The sequence below is a fragment of the Truncatella angustata genome (assembly GCF_020726525.1).
Source record: "Truncatella angustata strain MPI-SDFR-AT-0073 chromosome Unknown BKA67scaffold_4, whole genome shotgun sequence".
In the NCBI taxonomy this organism is placed as follows: domain Eukaryota; kingdom Fungi; phylum Ascomycota; class Sordariomycetes; order Amphisphaeriales; family Sporocadaceae; genus Truncatella; species Truncatella angustata.
Genome location: NW_025763384.1, coordinates 188,786 through 211,662, shown reverse-complemented (window position 1 = coordinate 211,662; position 22,877 = coordinate 188,786). Strand labels below are relative to the sequence as shown.

The 22,877-nt window shown below is 49.8% G+C and overlaps 6 protein-coding genes across 6 annotated transcripts; 3 read left to right on the top strand and 3 right to left on the bottom strand.

Moving 5' to 3' along the window:
• Positions 1-3,042: 3,042 nt before the first annotated feature.
• Positions 3,043-4,094, bottom strand: BKA67DRAFT_535120 (tetrapyrrole biosynthesis, uroporphyrinogen III synthase; the record flags this gene model as incomplete). Its single annotated transcript, XM_046099967.1, has 2 exons — positions 3,043-3,707; positions 3,809-4,094. The coding sequence occupies 2 exons, from the start codon at positions 4,092-4,094 to the stop codon at positions 3,043-3,045; spliced, it is 951 nt and encodes a 316-aa protein (XP_045958032.1).
• A 312-nt stretch (positions 4,095-4,406) lies between these two features.
• BKA67DRAFT_259929 (ERV/ALR sulfhydryl oxidase domain-containing protein) lies at positions 4,407-5,464 on the top strand. Its single transcript, XM_046095807.1, has 2 exons — positions 4,407-4,671; positions 4,750-5,464. The coding sequence occupies exons 1-2, from the start codon at positions 4,571-4,573 to the stop codon at positions 5,237-5,239; spliced, it is 591 nt and encodes a 196-aa protein (XP_045958031.1). The 5' UTR covers positions 4,407-4,570; the 3' UTR covers positions 5,240-5,464.
• Positions 5,465-5,618: 154 nt separating this feature from the next.
• On the bottom strand, positions 5,619-8,995 carry BKA67DRAFT_622712 (Nrap protein). Its single transcript, XM_046105500.1, has 2 exons — positions 8,710-8,995; positions 5,619-8,662 (listed from the first exon to the last, which is right to left on the bottom strand). The coding sequence occupies exons 1-2, from the start codon at positions 8,938-8,940 to the stop codon at positions 5,690-5,692; spliced, it is 3,204 nt and encodes a 1,067-aa protein (XP_045958030.1). The 5' UTR covers positions 8,941-8,995; the 3' UTR covers positions 5,619-5,689.
• A 681-nt stretch (positions 8,996-9,676) lies between these two features.
• BKA67DRAFT_563056 (coenzyme A transferase) lies at positions 9,677-11,814 on the top strand. The gene is made up of 3 exons (XM_046102643.1): positions 9,677-10,072; positions 10,128-11,495; positions 11,551-11,814. Exons 1-3 carry the CDS (start codon positions 10,013-10,015, stop codon positions 11,680-11,682), a joined length of 1,560 nt encoding a protein of 519 aa, XP_045958029.1. The 5' UTR covers positions 9,677-10,012; the 3' UTR covers positions 11,683-11,814.
• On the bottom strand, positions 11,815-13,220 carry BKA67DRAFT_563054 (uncharacterized protein). Its single transcript, XM_046102642.1, has 3 exons — positions 12,738-13,220; positions 12,219-12,674; positions 11,815-12,122 (listed from the first exon to the last, which is right to left on the bottom strand). Exons 1-3 carry the CDS (start codon positions 12,979-12,981, stop codon positions 11,911-11,913), a joined length of 912 nt encoding a protein of 303 aa, XP_045958028.1. The 5' UTR covers positions 12,982-13,220; the 3' UTR covers positions 11,815-11,910.
• A 7,125-nt stretch (positions 13,221-20,345) lies between these two features.
• On the top strand, positions 20,346-22,845 carry BKA67DRAFT_259731 (caspase domain-containing protein). The gene is made up of 7 exons (XM_046095805.1): positions 20,346-20,672; positions 20,767-20,860; positions 20,923-20,983; positions 21,038-21,424; positions 21,475-21,913; positions 22,321-22,490; positions 22,568-22,845. The coding sequence occupies exons 1-7, from the start codon at positions 20,602-20,604 to the stop codon at positions 22,591-22,593; spliced, it is 1,248 nt and encodes a 415-aa protein (XP_045958027.1). The 5' UTR covers positions 20,346-20,601; the 3' UTR covers positions 22,594-22,845.
• Positions 22,846-22,877: the final 32 nt, after the last annotated feature.

Genomic DNA, 22,877 nt, shown 5'->3' with positions numbered 1-22,877 from the left:
CCGTATGGCCGCACGATACCGGTATGTAGCAGTTCCCCCAGGTTGTGACGATCTGCCACAGCCAGGCAACTTAAGCCCTATCCGTTTTTTGGAGGGTCAAGGTCGATTCTGTTATGGTGGCATGCCGGTCTTCTTTTTGAGGTGCATCTTAACCAGATGCTAATAGAAAGTACGCCATCGAATATTTAGTGTTGCTAGTGTTGTTCTAGAATATCATCTTGCGCAAGCTCTCTCTGGTGTGTAAGCGGTCGTTGCATTACGAGCGGAACGGTTAGGGCCGTTTGAGTTTAGATCCCGAGTAATGTCTTAACTTGCGCGTGCAATTTTAGTTGACGCACAAAGGCAGCAAGTTGCCCTGGTTTGTCGGACGTCTTTCTTGCTCTGCATGTAACTGGGGCACAAGCTAATGCTGAGATAACTAAAGCAGTCACATGCATCATCGGACTATCCATCCCCGTATATTCTGCGTCTAGTGTCCCACTTCCCAGCCTCTAACCATACCTATGTTGTCCTTGGGGTGACAGCCATCAGCCTTACTTGATCGCATTAGCGAATACCTCAATTAGTATGGTGGCATGCTCACACTGAGATCAGGCGTCTGCGCGTTCAGACAAATATTTCCGGTCAATAAACCACATGATGTATATTGCTTTTATGTTAAGAACATGGGCCACAGGTGGGCGAGCAAACCAGATTTAGATGAAAGGTCCCGGCCGATTGGAACCAGATCCGGCAAGGCTTAAGAGATCATTGGTTCCCAGGGTCGTCATTGATATTGCGACTGAGCGCGCATCTCACGGCCCTTATTTGGTCTCAACGGGCATGCATGCCCGTGGAGAGCAGTTCTGGAGGAAATGCTGCATACTAATGTTGCGAAGGTCCACCACCCACCACCCCCTTGGGCATATACTTGCTTGATTCACACATTGACACGGGTGAGTGGACATGCTGGGTTCTGCACCGCGTTCGCCGATACGGGCAGAGTCCTCTGTTAGCGTATGGCGTGCACCACATATGACTCCTGCAAAATATTCAGAAGCGTGACTCTTGGAGGGGAGGAGATATGTCTCCCGGAAGATTGGCGCCATGAAATCATCATGAACGTGTCAATCTGAACATGGGCTCGGGTAAGTTACGATGATGAACGCGAGACGTTCAGGTACAAGTCGGTCGCAAACCGCTCACTGTTCGGGTTGAACCGTCACGTTTGCTTTTTTCTTCCTTTTTTTTTTTTTCTTTTTGCGGAATCGTGTATATCAAAGGATTAGAATATGCAGCAGCGTATCGCTTCCCTGCATGAAGGTGTCACAGCATATCACACCCCTAACAAGTATGCCGCATGGTCCCCGACACGCATTTGCTCAGTTTCTGTTGGAGAGCGTGGTTCTCTGCGACTTTTGTGCATATGGGCTGATCAGCAAGCTACGCAGGTCATCGCATTCGAACACCTGAGGATCATCGCTCGCGTTCTGTTAGGGTTAAGCTGCAATTGCTTTTCGCTGGGCACCATTGCATCAGATTATAGTCGCTTATGTATGGGGTTGAAACCAAAAGTCATCATGCGCAAAGACACCGAGCCGCTGATTGCTTTTATCGCATGGAATTGCACTCAAGCGTTCAGAGTGTGAATAAGACGGATTGCATTTTTTATTAGCCTAAAGTGAGACTGCTTCTCAATATTTCTAATGTGAGCACGTGTGGGTGACTTACATCTATACGGATTGATAGCCGCCGGTGAGAGACGGCTCAGCTCTGCCCAAAATATTCTGCTCTCGGCGCACGATGCTCTATCGTATGACGCACTCATTGCGACGGATCAAGCAAAATAACATACATCCACTTGATTGTAGTGATGGTATAAGCAGATAGTCTTGTAGCAGTCCAACAATTCTTCTTACACGTACGAATCCCCGTGCTTGACTTTCTCTCCTTTTCGCGTACAAAGAAGCCACCGCTCATGGCTGCCATATCAGTCATGAAATTTTAGCAAAGACACCAAAACAGTTAAAATGGGCATGGCAATAGTTAATATAATTAGTGACGTTCGTTAGCCCAAGCTAAATCTAGCCAAAAGGAAATCCTTGCTTCTCCAAGCTCGTGATGAATTTGTGGATGTTTCGACTACTAGAAGAAAAAAAGATTACAGGCACAAAGAACCCGAATTTTTAGTTTGAATAACTACCAAATTATCCAGATAATCCCGCAGGCTCCATGTGCGATAGATGGGTGGCCAGTCCCATGGGTTGGTTATGAACGTCCATGGGGCCACTTTAGACGAGATCGCCCTATGTAAAACCTCCCCCGGCCGGTGGGAGATGTTTACAAAACAGGGACGAGACCATTACCACTAGGTCAGCGCGGCTCTGGTCCGCTTTTTGGAAGTCCTTTCATCCGTACGAGATTAAGTATCACTGCTGTTGGCTGGGTGCCAAGTTGAGCACGGTTGGAGTGGCAAAACCCAGGCGGACCATGGTAACAACAGCGTGTATGCTTCGCTGCAGTAAAATGGAGCGAGCCAAGTAGAATGTTGCCTCATACCATCCTGTGATGTTGATGCTTTGTTATCACTTACGGCGCTTGGTGCAAACTCGGGATGAAAACAGTCGACGCCGACTCAATGCCTTTGGAAATATTAAAAGGGGGACTCAAAGTAACAGTATTTCCATGCAGAGAAATTTCCAGACATGTTGCGCTTTTTTTATCCAATGTTCATCCCAGGGTTCGCTCTTGACACTTGATAATGGTATCAACAGTGGCAAGCTAGCCACCGTGCGCCATGGGAAAGGAAACCGGTGAGTTGTCGTTGATACTAAATAATTCCATGTGAAGGATCGCCTCCAAGAGCGCTGATAGTCTTTCTTTTCAGAAGTGGCGATATTGACTGCTGGCTGGTGCTGTCCTACACACTCTCCATTTCCCGCTCGCCTCCAGGGCGGTATGGAAGTGCCTTGGAGAAATAACCGAGCGGTCTCACACGCACCTTGATGATGTCTTTACACTTTCCCTTCTCACCGAGTTTAATCCATTTCGGGCAATCCTCAGCTATGTATGACAAGCATTCTCAGTTTGTTTTTGAATTTCTTGATTCCTTGTCGTCGGGAACCCCCTAATACCCTCCCACACGCCTTCCGGACTCGGCGTTCCCGCACAAGCGTCGGGCTCAAAATCGAACGTCTTCTTCAGGAACGTTCTCGTAGTAGGTCCTATCGTGAGAACAAACGTGTTTCTGTCGTCCGGCGCTTTGCCCACCTTGCCAGTCACCGGGTCCAGCATGCCGAGTCCCTGCAACATGCCATCGCAGCCCGTCGGGCTGAACACGACCACCCACCTCCCTTTGGAGTTCTCTGTCCTCTTCAAGACTCGCTCGAAGTCTGAGGGAAAGGATTCCATAACGCCGGTCCCATAGACCACCGTCTCGTCGACCTGTATCCTCTTCTCGGGCGGCAGGGAGGGGTCCATCAGGAAGTTGGGTATGATGTCGCGGCGCTTCTCGCCCACGAGGAACAGTATCGGAGGCTTCACGGGCCGATCCGCGTACCACTCTCCGTAGTGTTGTTGTATGAATGGCGCGAGGACATCCCCGCTCCCCGTTTGCTCGCCGAAGATCTGCAAGGGAGGAGTCTGCGGCACGGAGCGCAGGGCGCGCGTCGTGGCCGGACCAACCGTGTATATGGGGATATCTTGCAGGTGAGGCCAATGCTCGTCGCCTGGGGGTTTTTTTGTCTTGTCAGTCCCACACAGGGTATGTTTTAAAAAGATTCCAACAGGTAGGTGTAGGTGTGTCCTAGAAAGAAGTGAAGCTGCATACCCTGTCCCTCTTCAACTAACTTGGCAAAGCCCTCGACTGCCCTTTGCGATGTGAAAATGAGGCCGCCATAGGCAGCATCTTTCTCTTTACTTATTTGCCTATCGTGCAAGAGACGCTTGAAACTGTTCATGCCATCTTCTATGAATTGGTGTTGTAATACGGGCACGAAGACTGGCTCGAAATGGAAGCCATCCCGCGGGGTAGAGAACAATTCCTCGTATGTGTCGTTGGGTATAGACTTGGTTTTGAGCAGCAGAACCGGCTGCCTTTCCTTGTCAGTCGCCATGCCGCTAAGCCTTGAAGGAATCCAATAATATGTATGCAGACGTAGATATGGATGTACATGTATATATGTGTGTGTGTATGTATATTTATATACATATATAATGCAATTGGTGATCACACAAATCAACTGCTGAAGCCTGTACTCTATTCTGAGCTCGGAGGCCCTCCAAACAGGCTCCTCGGTACCTGCAGCGCCAAGCTTGCCGTCTGCGCTGAGCTTTATCGATAAGAGCCGCCTCTACGTTAGTTAGCAGGTTAGTGACGCAGCGCAGCGAGTTTTGACGTCGATCCACTAAAAAGAAGTCAGAAGTCGCCCGCGGGACGATCCGGCGCAGATGCCTCGATGACAAATCGTACAACTGTTGATTCAAGTCTCGGATTGCGTGTCCTGTCGCGTTCCCCTTCAAGTGTTTTATTGTGCTTGTTCTCGTCGGTTGACTGTCTCGGAAGTCGACATCCCCTGCTTCGTCTCTCACCATGACCGCCGACTTCAACGGGCCCTCCGGCGCAATGCCAGCGACTCCTGGCTCCAGCGCCGGGCTTCCCCCGGGAATGGTCATGGGGAAAGATGGCAAGCCGTAAGTCATTCCCCAATCTCCGAATGGCCCCGCGCCGCACGCTACATGACAGCTGGACTGACATACTGGTCTAACAAGTTGCCGCACCTGCTCCTCCGGCTCCGCCTTCAAGGCCTTCGCCAAGTCCTCCATAGGGAGTAAATCCTCCTCCAGCAACACCACAACAGCAGCCGCCGCCGGCGCAGCAGCCGTCACAACCGGAGCCGCCGCCACCTTCTCCATCCCGCGCGACTGCCCGCCCGATGTCGAGGCCCTCGGCCGCTCGACCTGGACACTCCTCCACTCGATCGCCGCGACTTATCCCACACAGCCGTCGGTGCGGGAACAGTCGGACCTGAAGTCGTTCATGTCCATATTCTCGCGTCTTTACCCCTGCTGGGTCTGTGCGGAGGACTTCCAGAGTTATATAGCCAAGGAACAGATACGGGTCGATAGTCGGAACGAGTTCGGGACGTGGCTGTGCGAGGCGCACAATGCGGTAAATGTCAAGCTGGGCAAGGAGAAGTTCGACTGCAGCAAGTGGGAAGAGAGGTGGAGAACGGGGTGGAAGGATGGGAGATGTGACTGAAGCACTTGGGAGAGAAGAAAGAACAAGAGCGTCATCGCCAACGCATGCCTGTCAAGACAGAGATGAGGTAAAGCGGATGGCATGACTATGCGTATAATGACACGGTGCATGGTGGCTCAGACAGACAGGCAACATTGCATCCAATGGCGTTCAGGGAGACTTAATAGTGTATCACCACTCATAGATTTTTTGGAGAGATTTGTATACCACAGTACAACAGCAAAGATCTTGTTTCGGATCCAGATGATATATTTTGGCATAGCTGTTTGGAGGCACTGTTGGATTATCCATCGTGTGCCGGTTTTGATTTAAGGTGTTAATCATCGCAGGGTGCATAAGATCAAATCACCAATCCGCTTGGACACTTGAGAGTACTCTTCCAGGGTATCATTTCCGAATTTGCTACATCAATGCATCATATGGTTGCACTCTACTCTAAATGGTGCTTAACTAGTTACTCTCCTTGACCTCGATCTTCTCGACCAAGTCAGTGCCAATTCTCGCAATCTCGGCAATGATAGCTTCGCGATCAACTTCAAGCGATCCTTCTTCAGATCCTGGCCTATATGCACAAGGTAAGTCAACCTTGCGCGTTCTCTTGCTCAACTCGGGGTTGAACAAGACGCCAATCGTGTTGTCATCTTCGCCACCATGGAAGAATACTAACGCATTGGCGTACGCGGTTTTCAGCTGATCAACCAAAATCTTGGCGGGATGTTCTATCAATGGTAGTGCTGAATCGCCATGGCCGCCATGGAGGTTCTTGAAGTGAGAGTGCCTGGTGCCATCATCTTTCAATATGCTTTTGATGACCTTTGAGCTCAGTCTGATAGCAAAGTCGTAATGTTTTATCGAGGACTGGAAAAGAGCTCGTGCATCGAGTTCGACCCCCTTGGTCTTAACAAATTCGCATGCTGATCGGGCAAGCTTGGTCATTTGATTTGCCACTACCCGGGAAGGACCGTTCTGGGTGTATGCAGTGCCGGATGCATCGTGCGAGGTAGCAACAAACAGCACGATCCGATTCATCCGAGGGTCCTGGCGCCGCAGCTCATGAAATTGGGCTACCACGGAGGAGCGATCCAAGAGTGTATCAGAGTGTTCGATAATCAAGGGCTCATCGGTCCAGTCCCAACGTGCCAGCAGTTGTAGCGCTCGTAGGAAACCAGTTGTTGCACTTGTGGGTAACTGCCAGGGGTAAGGAGTAAGGAATGCCTTCAGAGCGAAAAGCTCCAGCAAGTCTTCGTTGAAATGGGAAGCCAACTTGTGACAACTGAACCAATGTTTGAGTATCCTGATTGTGTCAGATAGCGGCGGATATCTGGTGCACCATGTTGACAACGTTTGATTGTGTCGAGGCAGGTTCACATAGTTGCGCTGGTAGACAGCGAGGCTTCGCTCGGCCTCCACGTGAATGTGTCGTTCTAGCTGCTTGTTTCTCAAACGGGCTGCCAAAATGTTCTCCTCGACATCACTCTGCAGACGGAGACGGAATGAGAACCCTCCCTCATACAAAACATCCAAAAATGCAAGGTTCTGAGAGTCATGCTCAACCTGTTCGAGTCCCAAGTGTGCTTTAATCTCGGAGTTGGATTCTGTAAGAGCTTCTCCCAGCTTGAGCAAGAAAGCCATCTTGAGTCGCTGGTTTGCAGCAATATTGTCGGTCCATTTACTCGAGGCCTCGAAGGAGATGATCAAGTCCATAGGCAGGCGGTTTGTGGGAGTCGGCGGATGAACTGATGCATATCGAAGTCCGGCGGAAACGGGAGCAACCTGCCTGACGTGGAGCGGTAAACCCTCAATGTCGCGTATTTCCTTCTCTAGCGCCTCAAAGGCCTGTCTTGCCGCTGTAAAGTACGGAGCATCGGTGTGGGAGATGCGCGCCAAAGTCGAAAAGGTATTGCCGCCATCAAACTTGAAATCATCGTCCTTCAGTGCCAAATGTTTCTTTGCAATGTGTCGAATGATCTGCTCTGGAATGCTTGTCGTTGAATCTAGGTCCCACTCGATCGACTCTACGATGCTGCCATCTTGGAAGCGGCGAAGTTCAGCTACATCGCCCCAGAACTCACGATACTTGGCTGCTTCCGCCTTCTGTTCGACTGACGGACCTAGATCCATCTTTCGCGTCGCATATGACGGGTCTAGCACAGCTCCCAGTAGCACATGACCAGACACACCAGAGGGATTAGTTGACGTTGCCCATGTAAAATGCACTGGCATGAAGAGGTGAACCAATTGGGATCTGTCGCCAAGCGCCCTCTTGACAACCTTGTGGAGTTTGTCCCCAAAATAAAATGCGGCTCCACGAGCGTCCGCGCTCGTTTGGATATTCTTCTCTGCCGGCAAGTTGACCTTGACTACCAGATCAAACATCTGCAGCAATTGATCGACTTTAACAATGAACAAAGAGTCAAACTGATCCAACGAATCGTTCTTTAAGCTAGCCAGGGACCACTTTGCTTGCTGCTGAAGGAAGTTCGCAGACCAGCTTGTCGCCTTGAAGAGAAGATTGTGCATTCTTTCCGCGTCGAACAAAACTGGACCGGTTTGACGGACGTCACCGGGGTTCGACTGAGGACCTACAATGACAGGTTTCTTTGGGAAACTTGCCGCAGCCAGGTATTGAATTGTTGCCTTGAAGATCTGACTGGCGTTGAGGGAGCTGGACAGAACCGGCTCACCCTTCCTACCCCCGGACTTCAACAAAAGTGCAATAAGAACTGCCCACTCAAAATGGCCAAAACCACCCCCGGAGACAGTCGAATTCAACCCACGCTGTTGCAGCCATGTTCTCCCCAGAACACAGGCATCCTTGTAGGCAGCACATGCCTTGACCGTTTTGTTGAGCAAGTCAAAATACGGAACGAAAAGACTCTCGGCTCTGAGGGTTGAATTATAGTAGGGCGTAGGCGTCGTTGAGTCCTTGATTGTGCTACTTGTCGGTAATGTTTTGGAGGCGGGAAATGGAGTTTCTGGATCTTGCTGGGCACACGGTATGATACGAATTGCGTACTTCTTTTTCGTGTCGCCCTTGCTACCCCTAGGCCGTGCCAGGAGGACTGGAAGCAAGTTGTTGCCGTGCAAGTGGTCGAACACGAAATTGAATGTTGAATCGAATGCTTTCCGCAATCCAGCAGTAACCTTGGCAAGGAAGTATGCCCTCTTAAGGAAATAGCGCCTATCACGGAAGTCCTTCTCCTGAAATAAGGAATTCGGCATAACCACAATCATGTCGATGTTGTACTCGGACTGAGACTTGACCATTGTCTCGAGACGGTAAGAGCCTACCACATTGACTGCCACTGGCTTTGCAAATGCGAGCTTATACTGTGAGTCCTTACCCGGCTTGGGACTGGGGTATGGTATCTTGATTTTGCCATTGCCATCATCCTTCTCAAACTGTGAAGAAAGAGTGCCAATCTAACAGCATCAGTAAAATCCCCGGCGCGGATTGGGAACGAACTTACCAGTTCAGGGTCATGGGGCTCAAGGGCGTCGATAACATCTTTGAACTTCTTTAGTGTGGTATTGGCGCCATCGAAGGCTTCAGCGTTATTGTTAATTCGGACTTGATCAACAAGCTCTTGTGTAGCTTCGACAAAAGCACTTGATGCTGAAGTGGGAGCGATGCCAACATGCAGCGACGGCCCAGTGCCTCCATGGCCTAACTTCCGCCTTTTGGCCGTACTTGACTCCATGATGCACGGTAAGAAACTGCTGTTGCAACTTGGATATATGCTTTTGCGTCAAACCTCAACTCAGTACCATCCCAGAAATTTTTGGAGATACTGCACGGGTTATCGCTTATCGATAGTAGCGGGGGTCTCGTGCGCCACAAGGTGGAAGTCCGAGGATCTCAAGTGTGGCACAGGACTTTCACAGTGCCACGATCAGGATGCAGATTGCAAGTGGTCTTGATTCTTTCTTTGCGGCAGATTAATCTACCGGTTGACACCATACTAACCTCGACAAGCAAAGCGTAATGCAGGTTGTCTAGTCCTCAACTTGCCTAGCCGATCTTACCGACTGCATGCCCCCCCCAAGCTTTGTGGGGAGAGCTCTGCATCCAACATTGGCAGTGGCATTGGCATTTGGCATTTGCACTCCCGGGAAACTCGTTCTGGAGAATTTCGGAATCGGAACTCTCTTTTGAAAGCAACTCAAACATCGACGAAAATATAATGTCGGTTATATCCTGTGGCACAAATATGAGTTCCGTCCATGTGGCTCTTGCAAATGCGTGATCGGTGTCTAATTGCATGTCCCTTCAGACTCGGAATGTGAAGCTTGAACAGCAGGTACGGAGTACAGAGCACTAAGTATCCATGCCCGACAGACTCCAAACGGCAGCTGCACCGGCTATGTCCCAAGTGACAGGCATTACTTGTCCCGCCACTTTCCGAGTCAATTGATTAGATGGGCGGAATTAACATCATCTCTAAGCCTAATGGGGACGTGCCGTGGAAACCTCCAACTGAAAGATTGCCGACATGTCAACCCGAAATTCCTATGGTCGTCTTCCGAGCGCGGAGTAGTCTGCTTCGCGGATGGAGCCGGCTAGAGCTTATATGGGGTAAATATTTACACGATGCCTCTCTCCGGGTCTCTTCCTGACTCTGATAATTTTATTGACGTTCTGGAGATCTGGATACTTTCATTTCGCTACTGACCAGTATTGTACCATACGCGCACAGCAGCCTTGCCAATTGATAACCCATAACACACCTGTTCCCGTCTTGCCTGTACCCTTGTGCCGACACAGTAGCCAAGATGCCTTCCACAGCCATGTGCATGCGAACACTGAGAGCGTACTCCAAGTATGGCTCAAACGTAGGTTTTCTGTCGTCTTGCAGTCAGCCCAACTTACTGACAACGAGTTCGACAGCACCACTTGGTTCTCGCGAGAGCGTTTTCCGCCACCTCCCGCCGCGCCGAGATCAACAAGGTCTACCCTTCAGCGGCCGAAGCCCTCAAAGATATGAAGTCCGACTCGACAGTATTATGTGGTGGTTTCGGTCTTTGCGGTGTGCCAGACACACTCATCAACGAGGTCGTCAAGAAGCCAGAGCTTACGGGCCTCACCGCCGTATCGAACAATGCCGGAACAGACAACTCCGGGCTGGGCCAGCTGCTCAAGACCAAACAGATCAAGAAGATGATTGCCAGCTACATTGGCGAGAACAAGACATTCGAGAAGATGTACCTCACAGGCGAGATCGAGCTCGAGCTTACTCCCCAAGGCACGCTGGCTGAGCGTTGTGCCGCTGGTGGAAAGGGCGTGCCGGCCTTCTACACTCCTGCAGCCTTTGGAACAGTGGTACAAACTGGTGACCTGCCCCTGAAGAACAAGCCCGACGGAACACCAGAGCAATTCTCGTACCCCAAGGACGTCAAGGTGTTCAATGGCAAGCCCTATCTCCTGGAGCACAGTATCCCCGGAGACTACGCTTTCGTGAAGGCATGGAAAGCTGACAAGCTTGGTAACTGCCAATTCCGCCTTGCAGCCAACAACTTCAACGGTGCCATGGGCCGAAACGCCAAGATGACCATTGTCGAGGCTGAGCACATCGTGGAGCCTGGCGAGATCGCTCCGGAAGCTGTGCATCTCCCCGGTATCTACGTGAAGCGAGTGATTCAGAGCACAACGGAGAAGAACATCGAGAAGTTTACCTTTGCCAAGGATGAGAACGATCCTGACGCCAAGAAGGCCCTCGGAACTGGCGAGACAGCTGCCAAGAGGGAGAGAATCGTCCGCCGAGCAGCCAAGGAGTTCAAGAACGGCATGTACGCGAACCTCGGTATTGGTATGCCCATGCTTGCTCCTAGCTTCGTCGGCCCCGAGGTCGAAGTCCAGCTCCAGTCTGAGAATGGCATTTTGGGTCTGGGACCCTACCCGCAAAAGGGCAGCGAAGACGCTGACCTGATCAACGCTGGAAAGGAGACCGTCACCCTGAAACCCGGTGCTGCGGTGTTTGGCAGCGAGGAGAGTTTCGGTATGATCCGTAGCGGACGCATCGACTTGACGATCCTGGGTGCCATGCAGGTCAGCGCTACTGGTGACTTGGCCAACTGGATGTTGCCTGGAAAGGTCAAGGGCTTCGGTGGTGCCATGGACTTGGTCAGCAACCCTAGCAAAACCAAGGTTGTGGTTACTATGGAGCACACGGATAAGAAGGGCAACCCAAAGATCATGAAGCAGTGCGCCTTCCCCCTGACCGGTCGCGCATGTGTCTCGATGATCATCACCGAGCTGGTAGGTTTTCCTCTTATGATTGTCAAACGTGAACGTCTTGCTAACAATCTCTCAGGGTGTCTTTGAGGTTGACTTCGCCAAAGGGCTGAAGCTGGTCGAGATTGCTGATGGTGTTACCGTCGAGGAGATCAAGAGCAAGACTGAGGCGCCATTCACTGTCGCCGAGGACCTCAAGCCAATGCTGTAATGATATATATCTGCGAAGAACAATTCTTCCAATAATGGTTTAAAAATGTGGTGTATATATTGGGCTAGGTACGGTGCACCGCGTTGGGATGCTTTCTAAGTTGCGAAATCGATTTTCATGATACCACACAACTATGACTTTTTGTCCACGTAACTCTTTGACAGATCTTCTCGACAGGGTGACTGTTCGCAAAAGCACTGCGGCTTTCCTACTTCAATTTCTCGTTCATTAACTTCGCTCATGTTCGCCTTCCGGAACATTCATCCCATGGTTACCTTTATACGGCGCAACCTCCGCTGGCTTCCAGCCACCTCGCCCCAGCAAGGTCGGATCCTCAAGGCGAAAGACTTCAACCTTTAGCGGTCTGCAGCACTTGATCATTTCTTTCTCGCTATCTTCCCCAAAGCCCCAAAGGGACAAATCACCGCCAGGGCATGTGCCTGTCAAACGTAACATCAGCCTCTGTAGCACACGACACATCGCAAGTTTTCAAATCTCTGCCACCCCGTCTGTGGCGTTCACGGGAAGGTACTTACTTAAAGCCATCAGCACATCCTGCTCGGCCAAAAATTCAATCGCATCGCCCTTCTCCGCCGGGCACGGGTTCATGAAATACCGACCCTCTTCATTCAAGCCCGTAACCTGGAACAGGTTGATCACATCATGCACGTCGAACTCGGTGAGCCCAAACGGCAGGACCGCCCGCGTGAGGTTCGAGTGGCAGTGGAAATCGTAGCCCCCGGCCTCCCCGGACAGCACGGCGTTGATGTAAGGGTCGCACCGCGTGCCCAGGAGGTCGTGCACGCGCCCGCCGTGCTCGTCCTGCCCGTACCACGACAGCGTGTCGTGGATGATGGTCACCAGCGGCCGCAGGTACGGCAGCGTCGACCACAGCCGGTCGTGCGTGCTCACGTGCGAGGCGTAGAGCTGCTTGGTGCGCGAGGCCCAGAAGCGCTCGCGCGGGTTGTGCGCGTTCCATATGTTGAGGTCGCCTTTTGCTCTCGTAAGACGTAGGTTCGTACATGTTAAATAGAGAGGCGAGAGTGATCACGTACCGACTTGTCCCCCCTCGGGGGTGCTGATCCTGATGATGGAGCCGGCGGGTGCTTTCCATGCTTTCCCGGATCGAATAGGCAGTGTAAACTCTTCGGTCAGCACCCGAGGGGCCTTCTGCGCGGCTTCGTATAGGGATTCGTCCACCTTCAGTGGCGATCCGGCTTTGGGTAGATAGGCCGGCGGCATCTTGGGCACGGGTTTCCGCGCCTGCAGACGCCGTGCGTCTGTTGTGCTGGAAGACATTGTCGGCGAGTTGGATCTCCTCTTTCGTATAGTTCTTCTATTCAAATCCTTGAGTCTAAGGAAATTGTGTTTCCTATCGGGCCACGATTTGCGGCGGTTTTATGAGGTAATGTATACGGTTCTTGGCGGCATGCACGAAGCTCGCTTGCCTCCGATGGGCTTCCGACCTATGAGGGGCATCTCCTGGACGGAGGCGCAACACCGTATGGAGACATGATAAGTCGAATGCGTTATTCATATTCTGACTAAAGTTTGCGGGGCATGACCGTAACCCGCCACTGTTTTATGGTTAGTATACTCTTGAGTACTAATTAGCGTCACTATGGGAATCCAACGCGATCCGAGTCTGGGGAATATCCACCGGGCCAAAGACATTTCGGGGGTCAGGACGCATCATTTAGGAAACCAGGAAACCCCAGGAAGAAGAAAAAGAAAGGTCTCGAACTTGGGGCTTTGCTTGCGAATTTCGCTGTAACAAATCCTTCTGGTGTGTTATTATCATGGGGGTCCTGTTATTTGTGCCTCTCGGCCGCGAGAGCGAAATTCGTACCCTACAGGATTTACGTCCTCGCCTTCAACCATATCCTCTCAAGAACCATTGTTGTAGGCTGAAAGATAAATTATTTTCGGCACTTACTCAACAATTTTTTTTGTTCCTTATCGAGCTATCGGGCAATGGTAACAAATTCCTGACTTCATGTGCTACCATTCGTGGCGCTTACATAAAACTATACAACATTCAGATAATGTTAAGTGATGGTTGAAGACGCGACGGATGGCGTCCTGTCTCGTTTTGACCATCAGAGCACTACCTATGTTCATGGCCTTCCGCTGGATGCGTTAATCTAGGCTATATCCCTTTGTTCCGGTATCTTTCTTCTCTCTAGAGTTTCCCCGTTCGTCACACCGTTGGAAGACTTGCCATAATCCCATATTCGCAGAGCTCTGCATCGTCTTTCCTATGACGCAAGTTGACTGCTAGCTTGGTCTGCAATCACTTCGCCTTCCACTTCGCCTCCGCCATGCTGATTCTCTCCTCGAATCTCGCAAGCGCATATCACTTATCACGGTATAAGTGCACCGATCTGAACTGCTCTATATACAAACCCCGGTCGGTCTGAATCTTACCTGGAGCCTTTGATGATGATATCCGTCTGAATATCGTCCATGAACAATTGATCACGACTGGCAGAAGCGTAAGGATTCCAACCAGGAAGTAGGATCTCACGTTCATTCTGGATACTGTCTCCGAAGGATAGCGTGCGGAAGAAACTCTTGAGCGCCGTATCATATTTTACGCTGGTGGCTGACGGCCAAGCTTAGACTACGCGAAATCCTCTAGATTCAAAAGGTCCTTGGCATGTACACGTTGATGTCGAACATAGAGATCTTGACGTTTCTGTCATGTATGAGGCCTTGTCGTATGCACGGGAAATAAAGACACATATAGGATAACCATTGTGGAGTGCAAAATATTAGCCGGTTTGTCCAACGCTCTTTGTATCAACCAGATAATTTTAAACGAACGCATCAATCAGGTATTACGTGTGAAAATTGTCGCATAAAATTGCTACTTCGTGAGGTCCTGGATCTCAGAATGGTCATGCGGCTTTCAACTATATTTGGCAGTTATCGGGGCTATTCAAGTTCATCCAGGATCTCAATTTCGGCTTGGTGCCTGGCATTGGAGATAATTGACCCATTGTCGAGGAGAGGCGAACTACTTGCCAAAATTCGAAACATATTAGGAGGACCTGATGTTCCGTAAGAATTCGATGAGTGAGGACGTCATACCAGCCGTGCTGGTGGCGTTTTAGGACTGGTTCAGACGACGAATATCAATTGGTACGCTGGCCGTCTATTTTCTGATGTAGCTGTGACACAATTCTGTAGACCTTACTTCGTAGAGTTACTATCCACCTCGATAGCAAGTATCGTTGTGGACGGAAAGCTCAGTCAAACGCCGGGTTCAAAGCGCACAATAGGCCATTGGATGCATTGCTGGCGATGAGCGGTACGAGCGAGTTCACAGAGCCGAATAATCATGTTTATAAGCTTGTGGATCTAACGCTAGTCAAACTTGCTTCATAGATCAAACTAAATTACTCTTTAACTGCCAGCAGCGTATCCGCACTGTCTTATGAATGTATGTAAAGGTGGCAGCGCGGCTTGAGCTTCTCTTGTTTGTTTTTATTTTTCATTGTTAGATTCTTAATTCCGGCGACAAATATTGGCCGTTACGGCCACAAACCATGAATTCGGGTCTGGTTCTGTTTTCCCGCCAATTGATTAATCCCTTCAATGCCGCACTTACATCCTCTACTGATATTTAATTTTGTTCCGAGATACAACGCTGCTTTTACACCCGAATGCATACCATGATGCCAATACATTGCACATGAGTGTCATTGAAGTCGATCTCGCAGGAATCCGTGTCTGGATCCTTGACATTGCGGATGTTCATTGACAGATGTTTATCAAGGATATAGCGGTCTTCTTGCGGCTGAGAAACCAAGACCGCTGCGATTGAAAACGTATTCACCCGAAGGGATTGACGCGCATCTCGGAGCATTAGGGTGCTGTCCTTTCCAACGTGAGTACTCTCCCCATATGTATCAAAACTTAGGGCATAGAAATAATAGACCCTTGCTATCGTCTACGGTCAAAACAGAGAGTTCTCAGACCACACGTCAGTCTTCAAGGCTTAGATATGTAACGCGTTCGATGGCAAAACTTTCTTTGCGACGGACTGCGGCTATTTTGCCATTGGTATCCAATATATCTACTCCGGCAAAAACGGTTCGAGCACGGTATGGCTTCCTGTAGGAGCCAAATACTGTTATATATTCTCCTTGATTTTGACGTTCCAGTCCTTTTGAGGCCAGCCGGTGACACATACACCACGAAGTATCAGCTGTAGTATTATGTGGTAAATGGCATCATGGATGGAGGGTCTACACTTAGTATTCTTCCAGGTCCACATCAGGTCTAATGCAAAAACGATCTGGAGTTTCTTATAACAATACTCCACAATCAGGCAACTGGTCATGTGTGCCACGAGGATTCTTGTCTCCAAGCAACACCATTTCGGCCAGAACATGGGCAGTTAGATGGGTATTATGACAAGCAACCGTTATTTTCTAAGATGCCATCACTGGCGAAAAAGATTTATTGGGACACAATAATGCTCTGAAAATCATTAGATCAGAGGTCTCTGTCCGGTTGTAGAGAGACTGAGTTATTCATAATCTTCTAGACGCTTTCCCCGGAACGAAGTCTTTCCCTATTGCCTCGAAGGACGAATCTAGACCGTGTTTGAGGAATTTGCACCATTGGTTCATTTGACTTCCTAGTGTATCGCGTGTGGAAGTTGAGGCCGGAAATGGTAATCTACATGACTTGGCCTCTATCTGTGACTTGAACGGTGATAGATATCGTATCCGTAGGCTGCACAGGCTACACACTTGCCTTACGATCATTACAGCTGCACGAAACCACAAGACGAACACTTCTAGACGAGTTTTGTATAAATATAATGGATGACGATTGTGGTGCTTGAAGATCACAGCACCATCAGGGAAATACTCTTTGGGTTCGGTGTTAACGCTTCGCTTCATTGGCGTAGTTTACAGAAGAAAATAAGAAATCAAAATACCATGGGCAACCTGAGGGAGCGCAGACAGTCAAAGTCTAAGAAAGGCTGTTTCTCGAACGCCGCAATATGTCTTATTCATGACTCTTCACTGGTTTGAAAGTTACAGCGTGCAAAGCGGAACGATATTGAAAGCTGCATGAGAGACGCAGGACGAGACGAACGACAGGTAGAAAAAACATAGCAGATTTGTTGTCAATTGTTCAGCAAAAGTCAGCTTGCTAGCTCAATGCACGTTATACTCATGCTGACATGACTTTATGGCAGGTGAGGCTACTCAACCAATCGCACAAAAGGAGTCCTTGTGGTCTGTGGTATTTAATTACCCATCCTTTAAAAGTTAGAGCACGACTGTGACAGCCTTAGGTCGACTAATATCCTTCATGATGATTTTTACTATCTGCAGTGGCTGCGCCTCAGCCTCATAGCGTGCTTGTCCGCAGATGCCACGAGACTGCCATAGTCTGCGGAAGCTTATTTGGGTAGCGAGCGCATCCTAATCCTGGGGTTTGACGTCCCACCCTAGCACCTGCATGATCGCAGGGGGGTGGTCAGGCTTCTCAGATGTCAGCAGCCTCAAGTCTGAGGCGGGATATTCAGCTTACAGACACTGGAGCTGAGGGATATCTGAATGGGGATACCTGTAAATGATTGTGCCCAAGTGATATCATGTTGTATGGCATTGCAAGCTGAGGTGAGCCTCACGGCAAGGCTTAGAATACGTGTATGTAGCGGAGCGGAAACGTTTCGCTTTTAGGCGAAGGTTGGTATGCCCAAGAGAGTTACTAAGGCGCGTCGGGATGCAGTAAGCACGTATTGGGTAATGCCATCATAGGCTACAGATGTATACCGACTAGGAACGATTTGTTGGCTTGAGCACCCAGATCAACGGCCATCATATCTATGGTAACGTAACAGATGGGAGTGCCAATCCTGATACCCATGGTTTTGTTTAGTGCTGGAGGCTGCGTGCATCCGGAGTCATTCCGATAGAGTCGCGGCTGTATTAAGCGGCGTGCCCTCTATTGGTTGCGCTGCAGTTTTGACTCCGTAGCTTGAGGTTCCTTTATGCCAGCAAGGCGTATGAAAAGGAAGGCCGATGGTATGAACGTCGGATGTACTTGTCGCCATACATACGTACTTTTACTTGACGATCTATGATCACCTGGCGATCCATGATCTTGGTATGGCCTAAAGATCATTCAACGTCGCGGCTCTAAACTGAGATTGGCTTACACAATAGCTTTCAACACTAGGTTAAGGTTAGAGATCGTGTAGTTTGTAAGCAAGAGATCTTTTCTGTCCAGCCAACGGAAGTTTTGCTCCTAGAAGAGCTTTCATCAGGGAAAGCAATTCGCGCAGCCATCGGGAATATACAATAAGGAATGGTAACGCCGACTCACTGCGTAAATGGAATTCAATAGATCGAGTAGTGGCATCGTGAAGACCAAATTGGTCGGCAGCCAAGTGGTGCATATGCATGGAGAAGTGTAGAGGTTCCAAAGCTCTGGGTGGCATGTTGGCCTTGTGCCCGTTTTCGAAAAGCGCCAAACCCCAACTGCTTGTCTTATGACGGTATGGGTTAGTATCTATATCATCAAGGTCTTTGATTGGCTTATGGGTAGTTCAGGCCAGCCACTTTGTCCGGGATCGCCGCCTCCTTGCCATATTCACGCACTTGCATTTGAACAGCCGCCTCTTTAGGTCGTTCCACCCATGAGAGCCGGCCTAGACCGTCGGTGGGGATCCATGAGACGCTTCGCAAGCGGAATATGGCAGCTTCGCGAACAACGGGCTCTTGTAGCGAAGCGAACAGGTGAACGATTCGACCAGGGAGGCCTACCTTTCCGGAGAGGCTTTTGAGTTTGCGTTGTAGAAAAGTGACACGGCCTCCACTGCCAGACGATGAGAACGTTAGTGCTTCCTACGGTCCAGATTCACCATGTCGGCGTCTAAGAGGTGGTGGTGTTCGTGCTATGAGCCGGGGCCCAACAAGCAATCGTGGATTGTGAGTGGATGCAATTATTCGCCATATCGTAGGTTTCGACAGGGTTTGGTTTTTATTGATTGCTATACTTGTTGAAGATTGCAAGCGCGGACTTAACGCAAAGGGAAGGACAATATTGGAAGCTGTAAGTAATCTTTGCTTGAGACAATACATGCAGCTGAAGAGGTAGAGGCAAGCGCTTCAAAACACATGACTGGTCGGTTGACGAGGTCAGGGGAAAATGTTAGGAGTCAGGACCCTCGGACCCCCCATGCGCAGCAAATCTTTGCCTTGGACACTAGTGATCGTAGCTGTACTCCGTAAACTACGATAAATTAGGGGTCTTCCTTGTAGGGGAGAAGAAAAAAAGCAGTGTTTCGCCAATGCCTGTGCAGGCATGGATATTCCGGAGTTGCTCAGAGGGAGATCCGCCAGTGGGGTTACTTGAGCTTCTAATGAATGCGACCCGAAGCGAAGGGAAACTTCGGCATGAATGAAGCACAAGCTTCGGTTATGGCCATCTGCCAGGGTAAGAAAGAATCTCGAACTTGATGGCCAATGCGGATGGAGATAGATCCGATATGTCGTGGCCAGCCAAGAGGGAAAGCGGGCGGCATCGACCGAAGTGGCCAGTCCATAAATAGGTAGGCCAGATTTGTGCAATACATTCACGCTAACAACGTTTATGAAGCAGTACATTAGCTCTTAGAAGAAGCAGAGAGATGATTGCATATGCCACTTAAGCGCCTGTTCAGCTCCAGAGAAATTGTTTGTAGATAAGAAACAAGCAGGGGATGCAGCGTGAAGTGTAGTCTTGTTTAGGTTTAGCTCCGTTGACATGAAGAGTCAAGCTCAAGGCTCAAGACTCAAGACTCAAGCACAAGCAGAAGCATACGCATTTGCGCGCTTGAGCGAGTGAGCTGAGGGAAAACATTTCAACCCCGCCAAAGAAACATACAGCACATAGAAACACAGAAAACACGGATCATCCTCATGCCCGTGCCAGTGCCCGTGCCCGTGCCTGGATCACAATTGGCAGTCAACTCGCTCATCCTCCAGCCTGAAGCCGTGACAGCCGAGCTATCAGCTCGGCTGTCACATTCGCATTCACATTCATTGAATATCCCTCTCTCGCTTCGCATATGCAACAGCAGCAGCCAATGTTTCTTGAGGACTGAGCAACACAGGAGATTGCTTTGGCGCCCAAGTGCTTTCTCTCATCATAGACTCGTAATCTACCAAAGCAACAAATTCTGAGCCTCCGCCTCATGCATTGCTGAAGCTACCTAATGAATCAGAAACTACAGTACATCTTATTCCCCACGTGCTTCAGCTCGCCTAGCTACACCCAAACATAGCTAAGGTTATTCTATTGTGATATCTGAGTCCCTAGTACCCTGTACCTTACTAGGTGAGTGTCTCCGTCTCTGTCATGACTTTTGCTCCGCGTCCCATCTCAATCCGGTACCGTTCCGGTCACCACCCCCAGGACCCTTGCGCTCCCTTGTGCGTTTGACCGCTCTGCTGGGCCGCTAGTACGACTTACGTTTCCCTTGAATATCGCTTGGCAAGGTCAGGGTATCAGATGCCTGAAGGGAAGCTTACCTTTTTTCGTTCCTTAGTCAGGTCAACACCAGCTCGACAACACAGCATACTCCGCCTCACAACTGCCGCGGATCTGAGTGTCGAACACCAGGCATTAGGACCCATCGGCTCCCATCTTCGGCGTTTCCACGTGTGAATATACCATCTACATACTAACCTATAGATTCTAACTCCGTCCCTCTCATCCGTATCGATCGCCTATAAAGACCCTCACCCAAGCCTTGCGTATACCTCGACGCTCAGTACTTTGCCTTGTGCTGTGCGTGCACTGCTACACGAAAGACCAACCACTGCTATCAAGTCTCTTGCTCGGCGCCTTGCCGGGGCACTTTGAACATCCCCGAAATAGCCGGGCCCATACCTCATCGCACGAAACATGTCGGGTTATGGTTATGCGAGTGGAGGATACGGACAACCTCAATATCAAGCCAATAACTACTACAATGGGTATGCTTATTCCAACTCCACGGCTTGGCTTTACGCGCTCGGCCGCAGGGGCCCGTCTGGTTTAGATAACGGAATACCTAACTTGAGCTGCCAGTCCTCCACAGAGCTACACCAATTATCCTCCCCAAGGTCAGCCTTACTACAATCAAGGGCCACCTGCACAGCAACCTCAGTATGGCTACAGCCAGGTAAGCCCGATATTGACCTCGGTGGACATGGAACACAGGTTGCCCTGACACGAGAGTCATAGGCAGCTCCCCAACAACCACAGCAACACCACGGCGGCTATCATGATCCTTACGGAAGGCCACGTATGTTCATATCGGTATGCTGGGATAACAACGTCATCTAACATGAAAGTATAGCCATGCCAACGGTAAACTCGAATTCCTACAATCATGGAAACCAGCACGCCCCGCCCCCGCCGCCTACGGGTCCTCAGTCTTTCGGCCACGGTGCGCCTTCAAATTACGCCTTTCAGTATAGTAATTGTACAGGTCGGAGGAAAGCTTTGCTGATAGGAATCAACTATTTTGGCCAGCGGGGCCAGTTAAGAGGGTGCATCAACGACGTCAGAAACATGTCATCATATCTTGTGCAACATTTCGGATACACGCGCGAGGATATGGTGATCCTTACCGACGACCAGCATAACCCGATGAGCCAACCGACAAAGCAGAACATCCTACGGGCAATGCACTGGTTGGTCAAAGATGCGAGGCCCAACGACTCGCTCTTCTTCCACTATTCTGGTATTTATATGCACTTATCTTAGTTGCATGGATTTGACTAACTTCTAAAGGTCATGGTGGACAAACGAAAGACCTGGATGGAGACGAGGCTGATGGTTATGATGAAGTCATCTATCCTGTGGACTTTCGTGCCGTTGGTCACATTACCGACGATGAAATGCACAGGATTATGGTCAAACCATTGCCAGGTGGTGTCCGACTAACGGCCATCTTCGATTCCTGTCACTCTGGCACTGCTCTTGATTTACCATACATCTACTCTACTCAGGGTATGCTCAAAGAGCCCAATTTGGCCAAGGAGGCAGGTCAAGGTCTGCTTGGCGTTATTTCGTCCTACAGTCAAGGCGATATCGCTGGCGTCGCAAAGAACGTTATGGGCTTCTTCAAGAAGGCCACTAATGGCGAGAGTGCTCACAATCGAACAATGGCAACAAAAACATCTGCGGCAGACGTCATCATGCTTTCTGGAAGCAGGGACGACCAGACCTCGTTCGTATACCCTTTCATAATGGTTTCCTATTGATACCCCTTTTTTCTTTATTTTTTCTAATATTTTTTTTTTTTACATTTGCGTTACGAGGGAGACAATGCGGCGACGCTTCTTTATGGCATACCACTCTTGGGTCTATTGCGGCGTTATTATTGGTGCCCTGGCGCCACACGCAACGGTTAGCGTTCTGGTCAAGAGCATGGCGTCGCGAATGGCAAAATTAGTGTATTTAGATGGAATTAGTTCTCTTTTCTGCGCCTTAGGCCAAGGTACAGCCGTCGTCGGCTGTGACCTTGCGTCTAGGGCGACGGGTCACGTTGGGTGGATATGATCGTGAAGAAGCCTTGCATCGCTAGTTGAGTCATACAGACGGAAGATCGTACGATTTTACTGACTTTAATTTTAGGGCCGACGCCACCATCGCATCCCAAGCAACCGGAGCCATGTCCTGGGCATTTATCACATCACTCAAGAAGAGACCTCAGCAAAGCTACGTTCAGCTACTGAACAGTATCAGAGACGAGTTAGCTACACGCTATACTCAAAAGCCACAACTGTCCTGTAGCCATCCTCTTAGTATGACACCCGGGAATCTACCCGTCATAAGGGTAGAGCGTATATCTTGAAGGGCTTTGTACACTAACTAACGACAGACACGGATCTCCTTTTTGTAATGTGATCATGATACAAAAGGCAATAGAGCCGAAGCGCATCGCCGTTGCTGAGCGCCCGGAAATAGCCAAGCGTAAACTTGTACACATGGACAAATTGAAACTCATGGAAGGAGGCCGCCAAGCTCGGAATTTGGGGCGCACTACTGTGGTACAATCATGTTTGGCATCATGGAGTTAGGAAGTAATTTTGAGATTGCTTGGTAGGCCACAAAAAGGCGTTGTTTGGGACCTTAGCTTAGCCTGGCGTTGCGAATACATGTGTTGGAATATTGTAACAAGGCAGGATGCT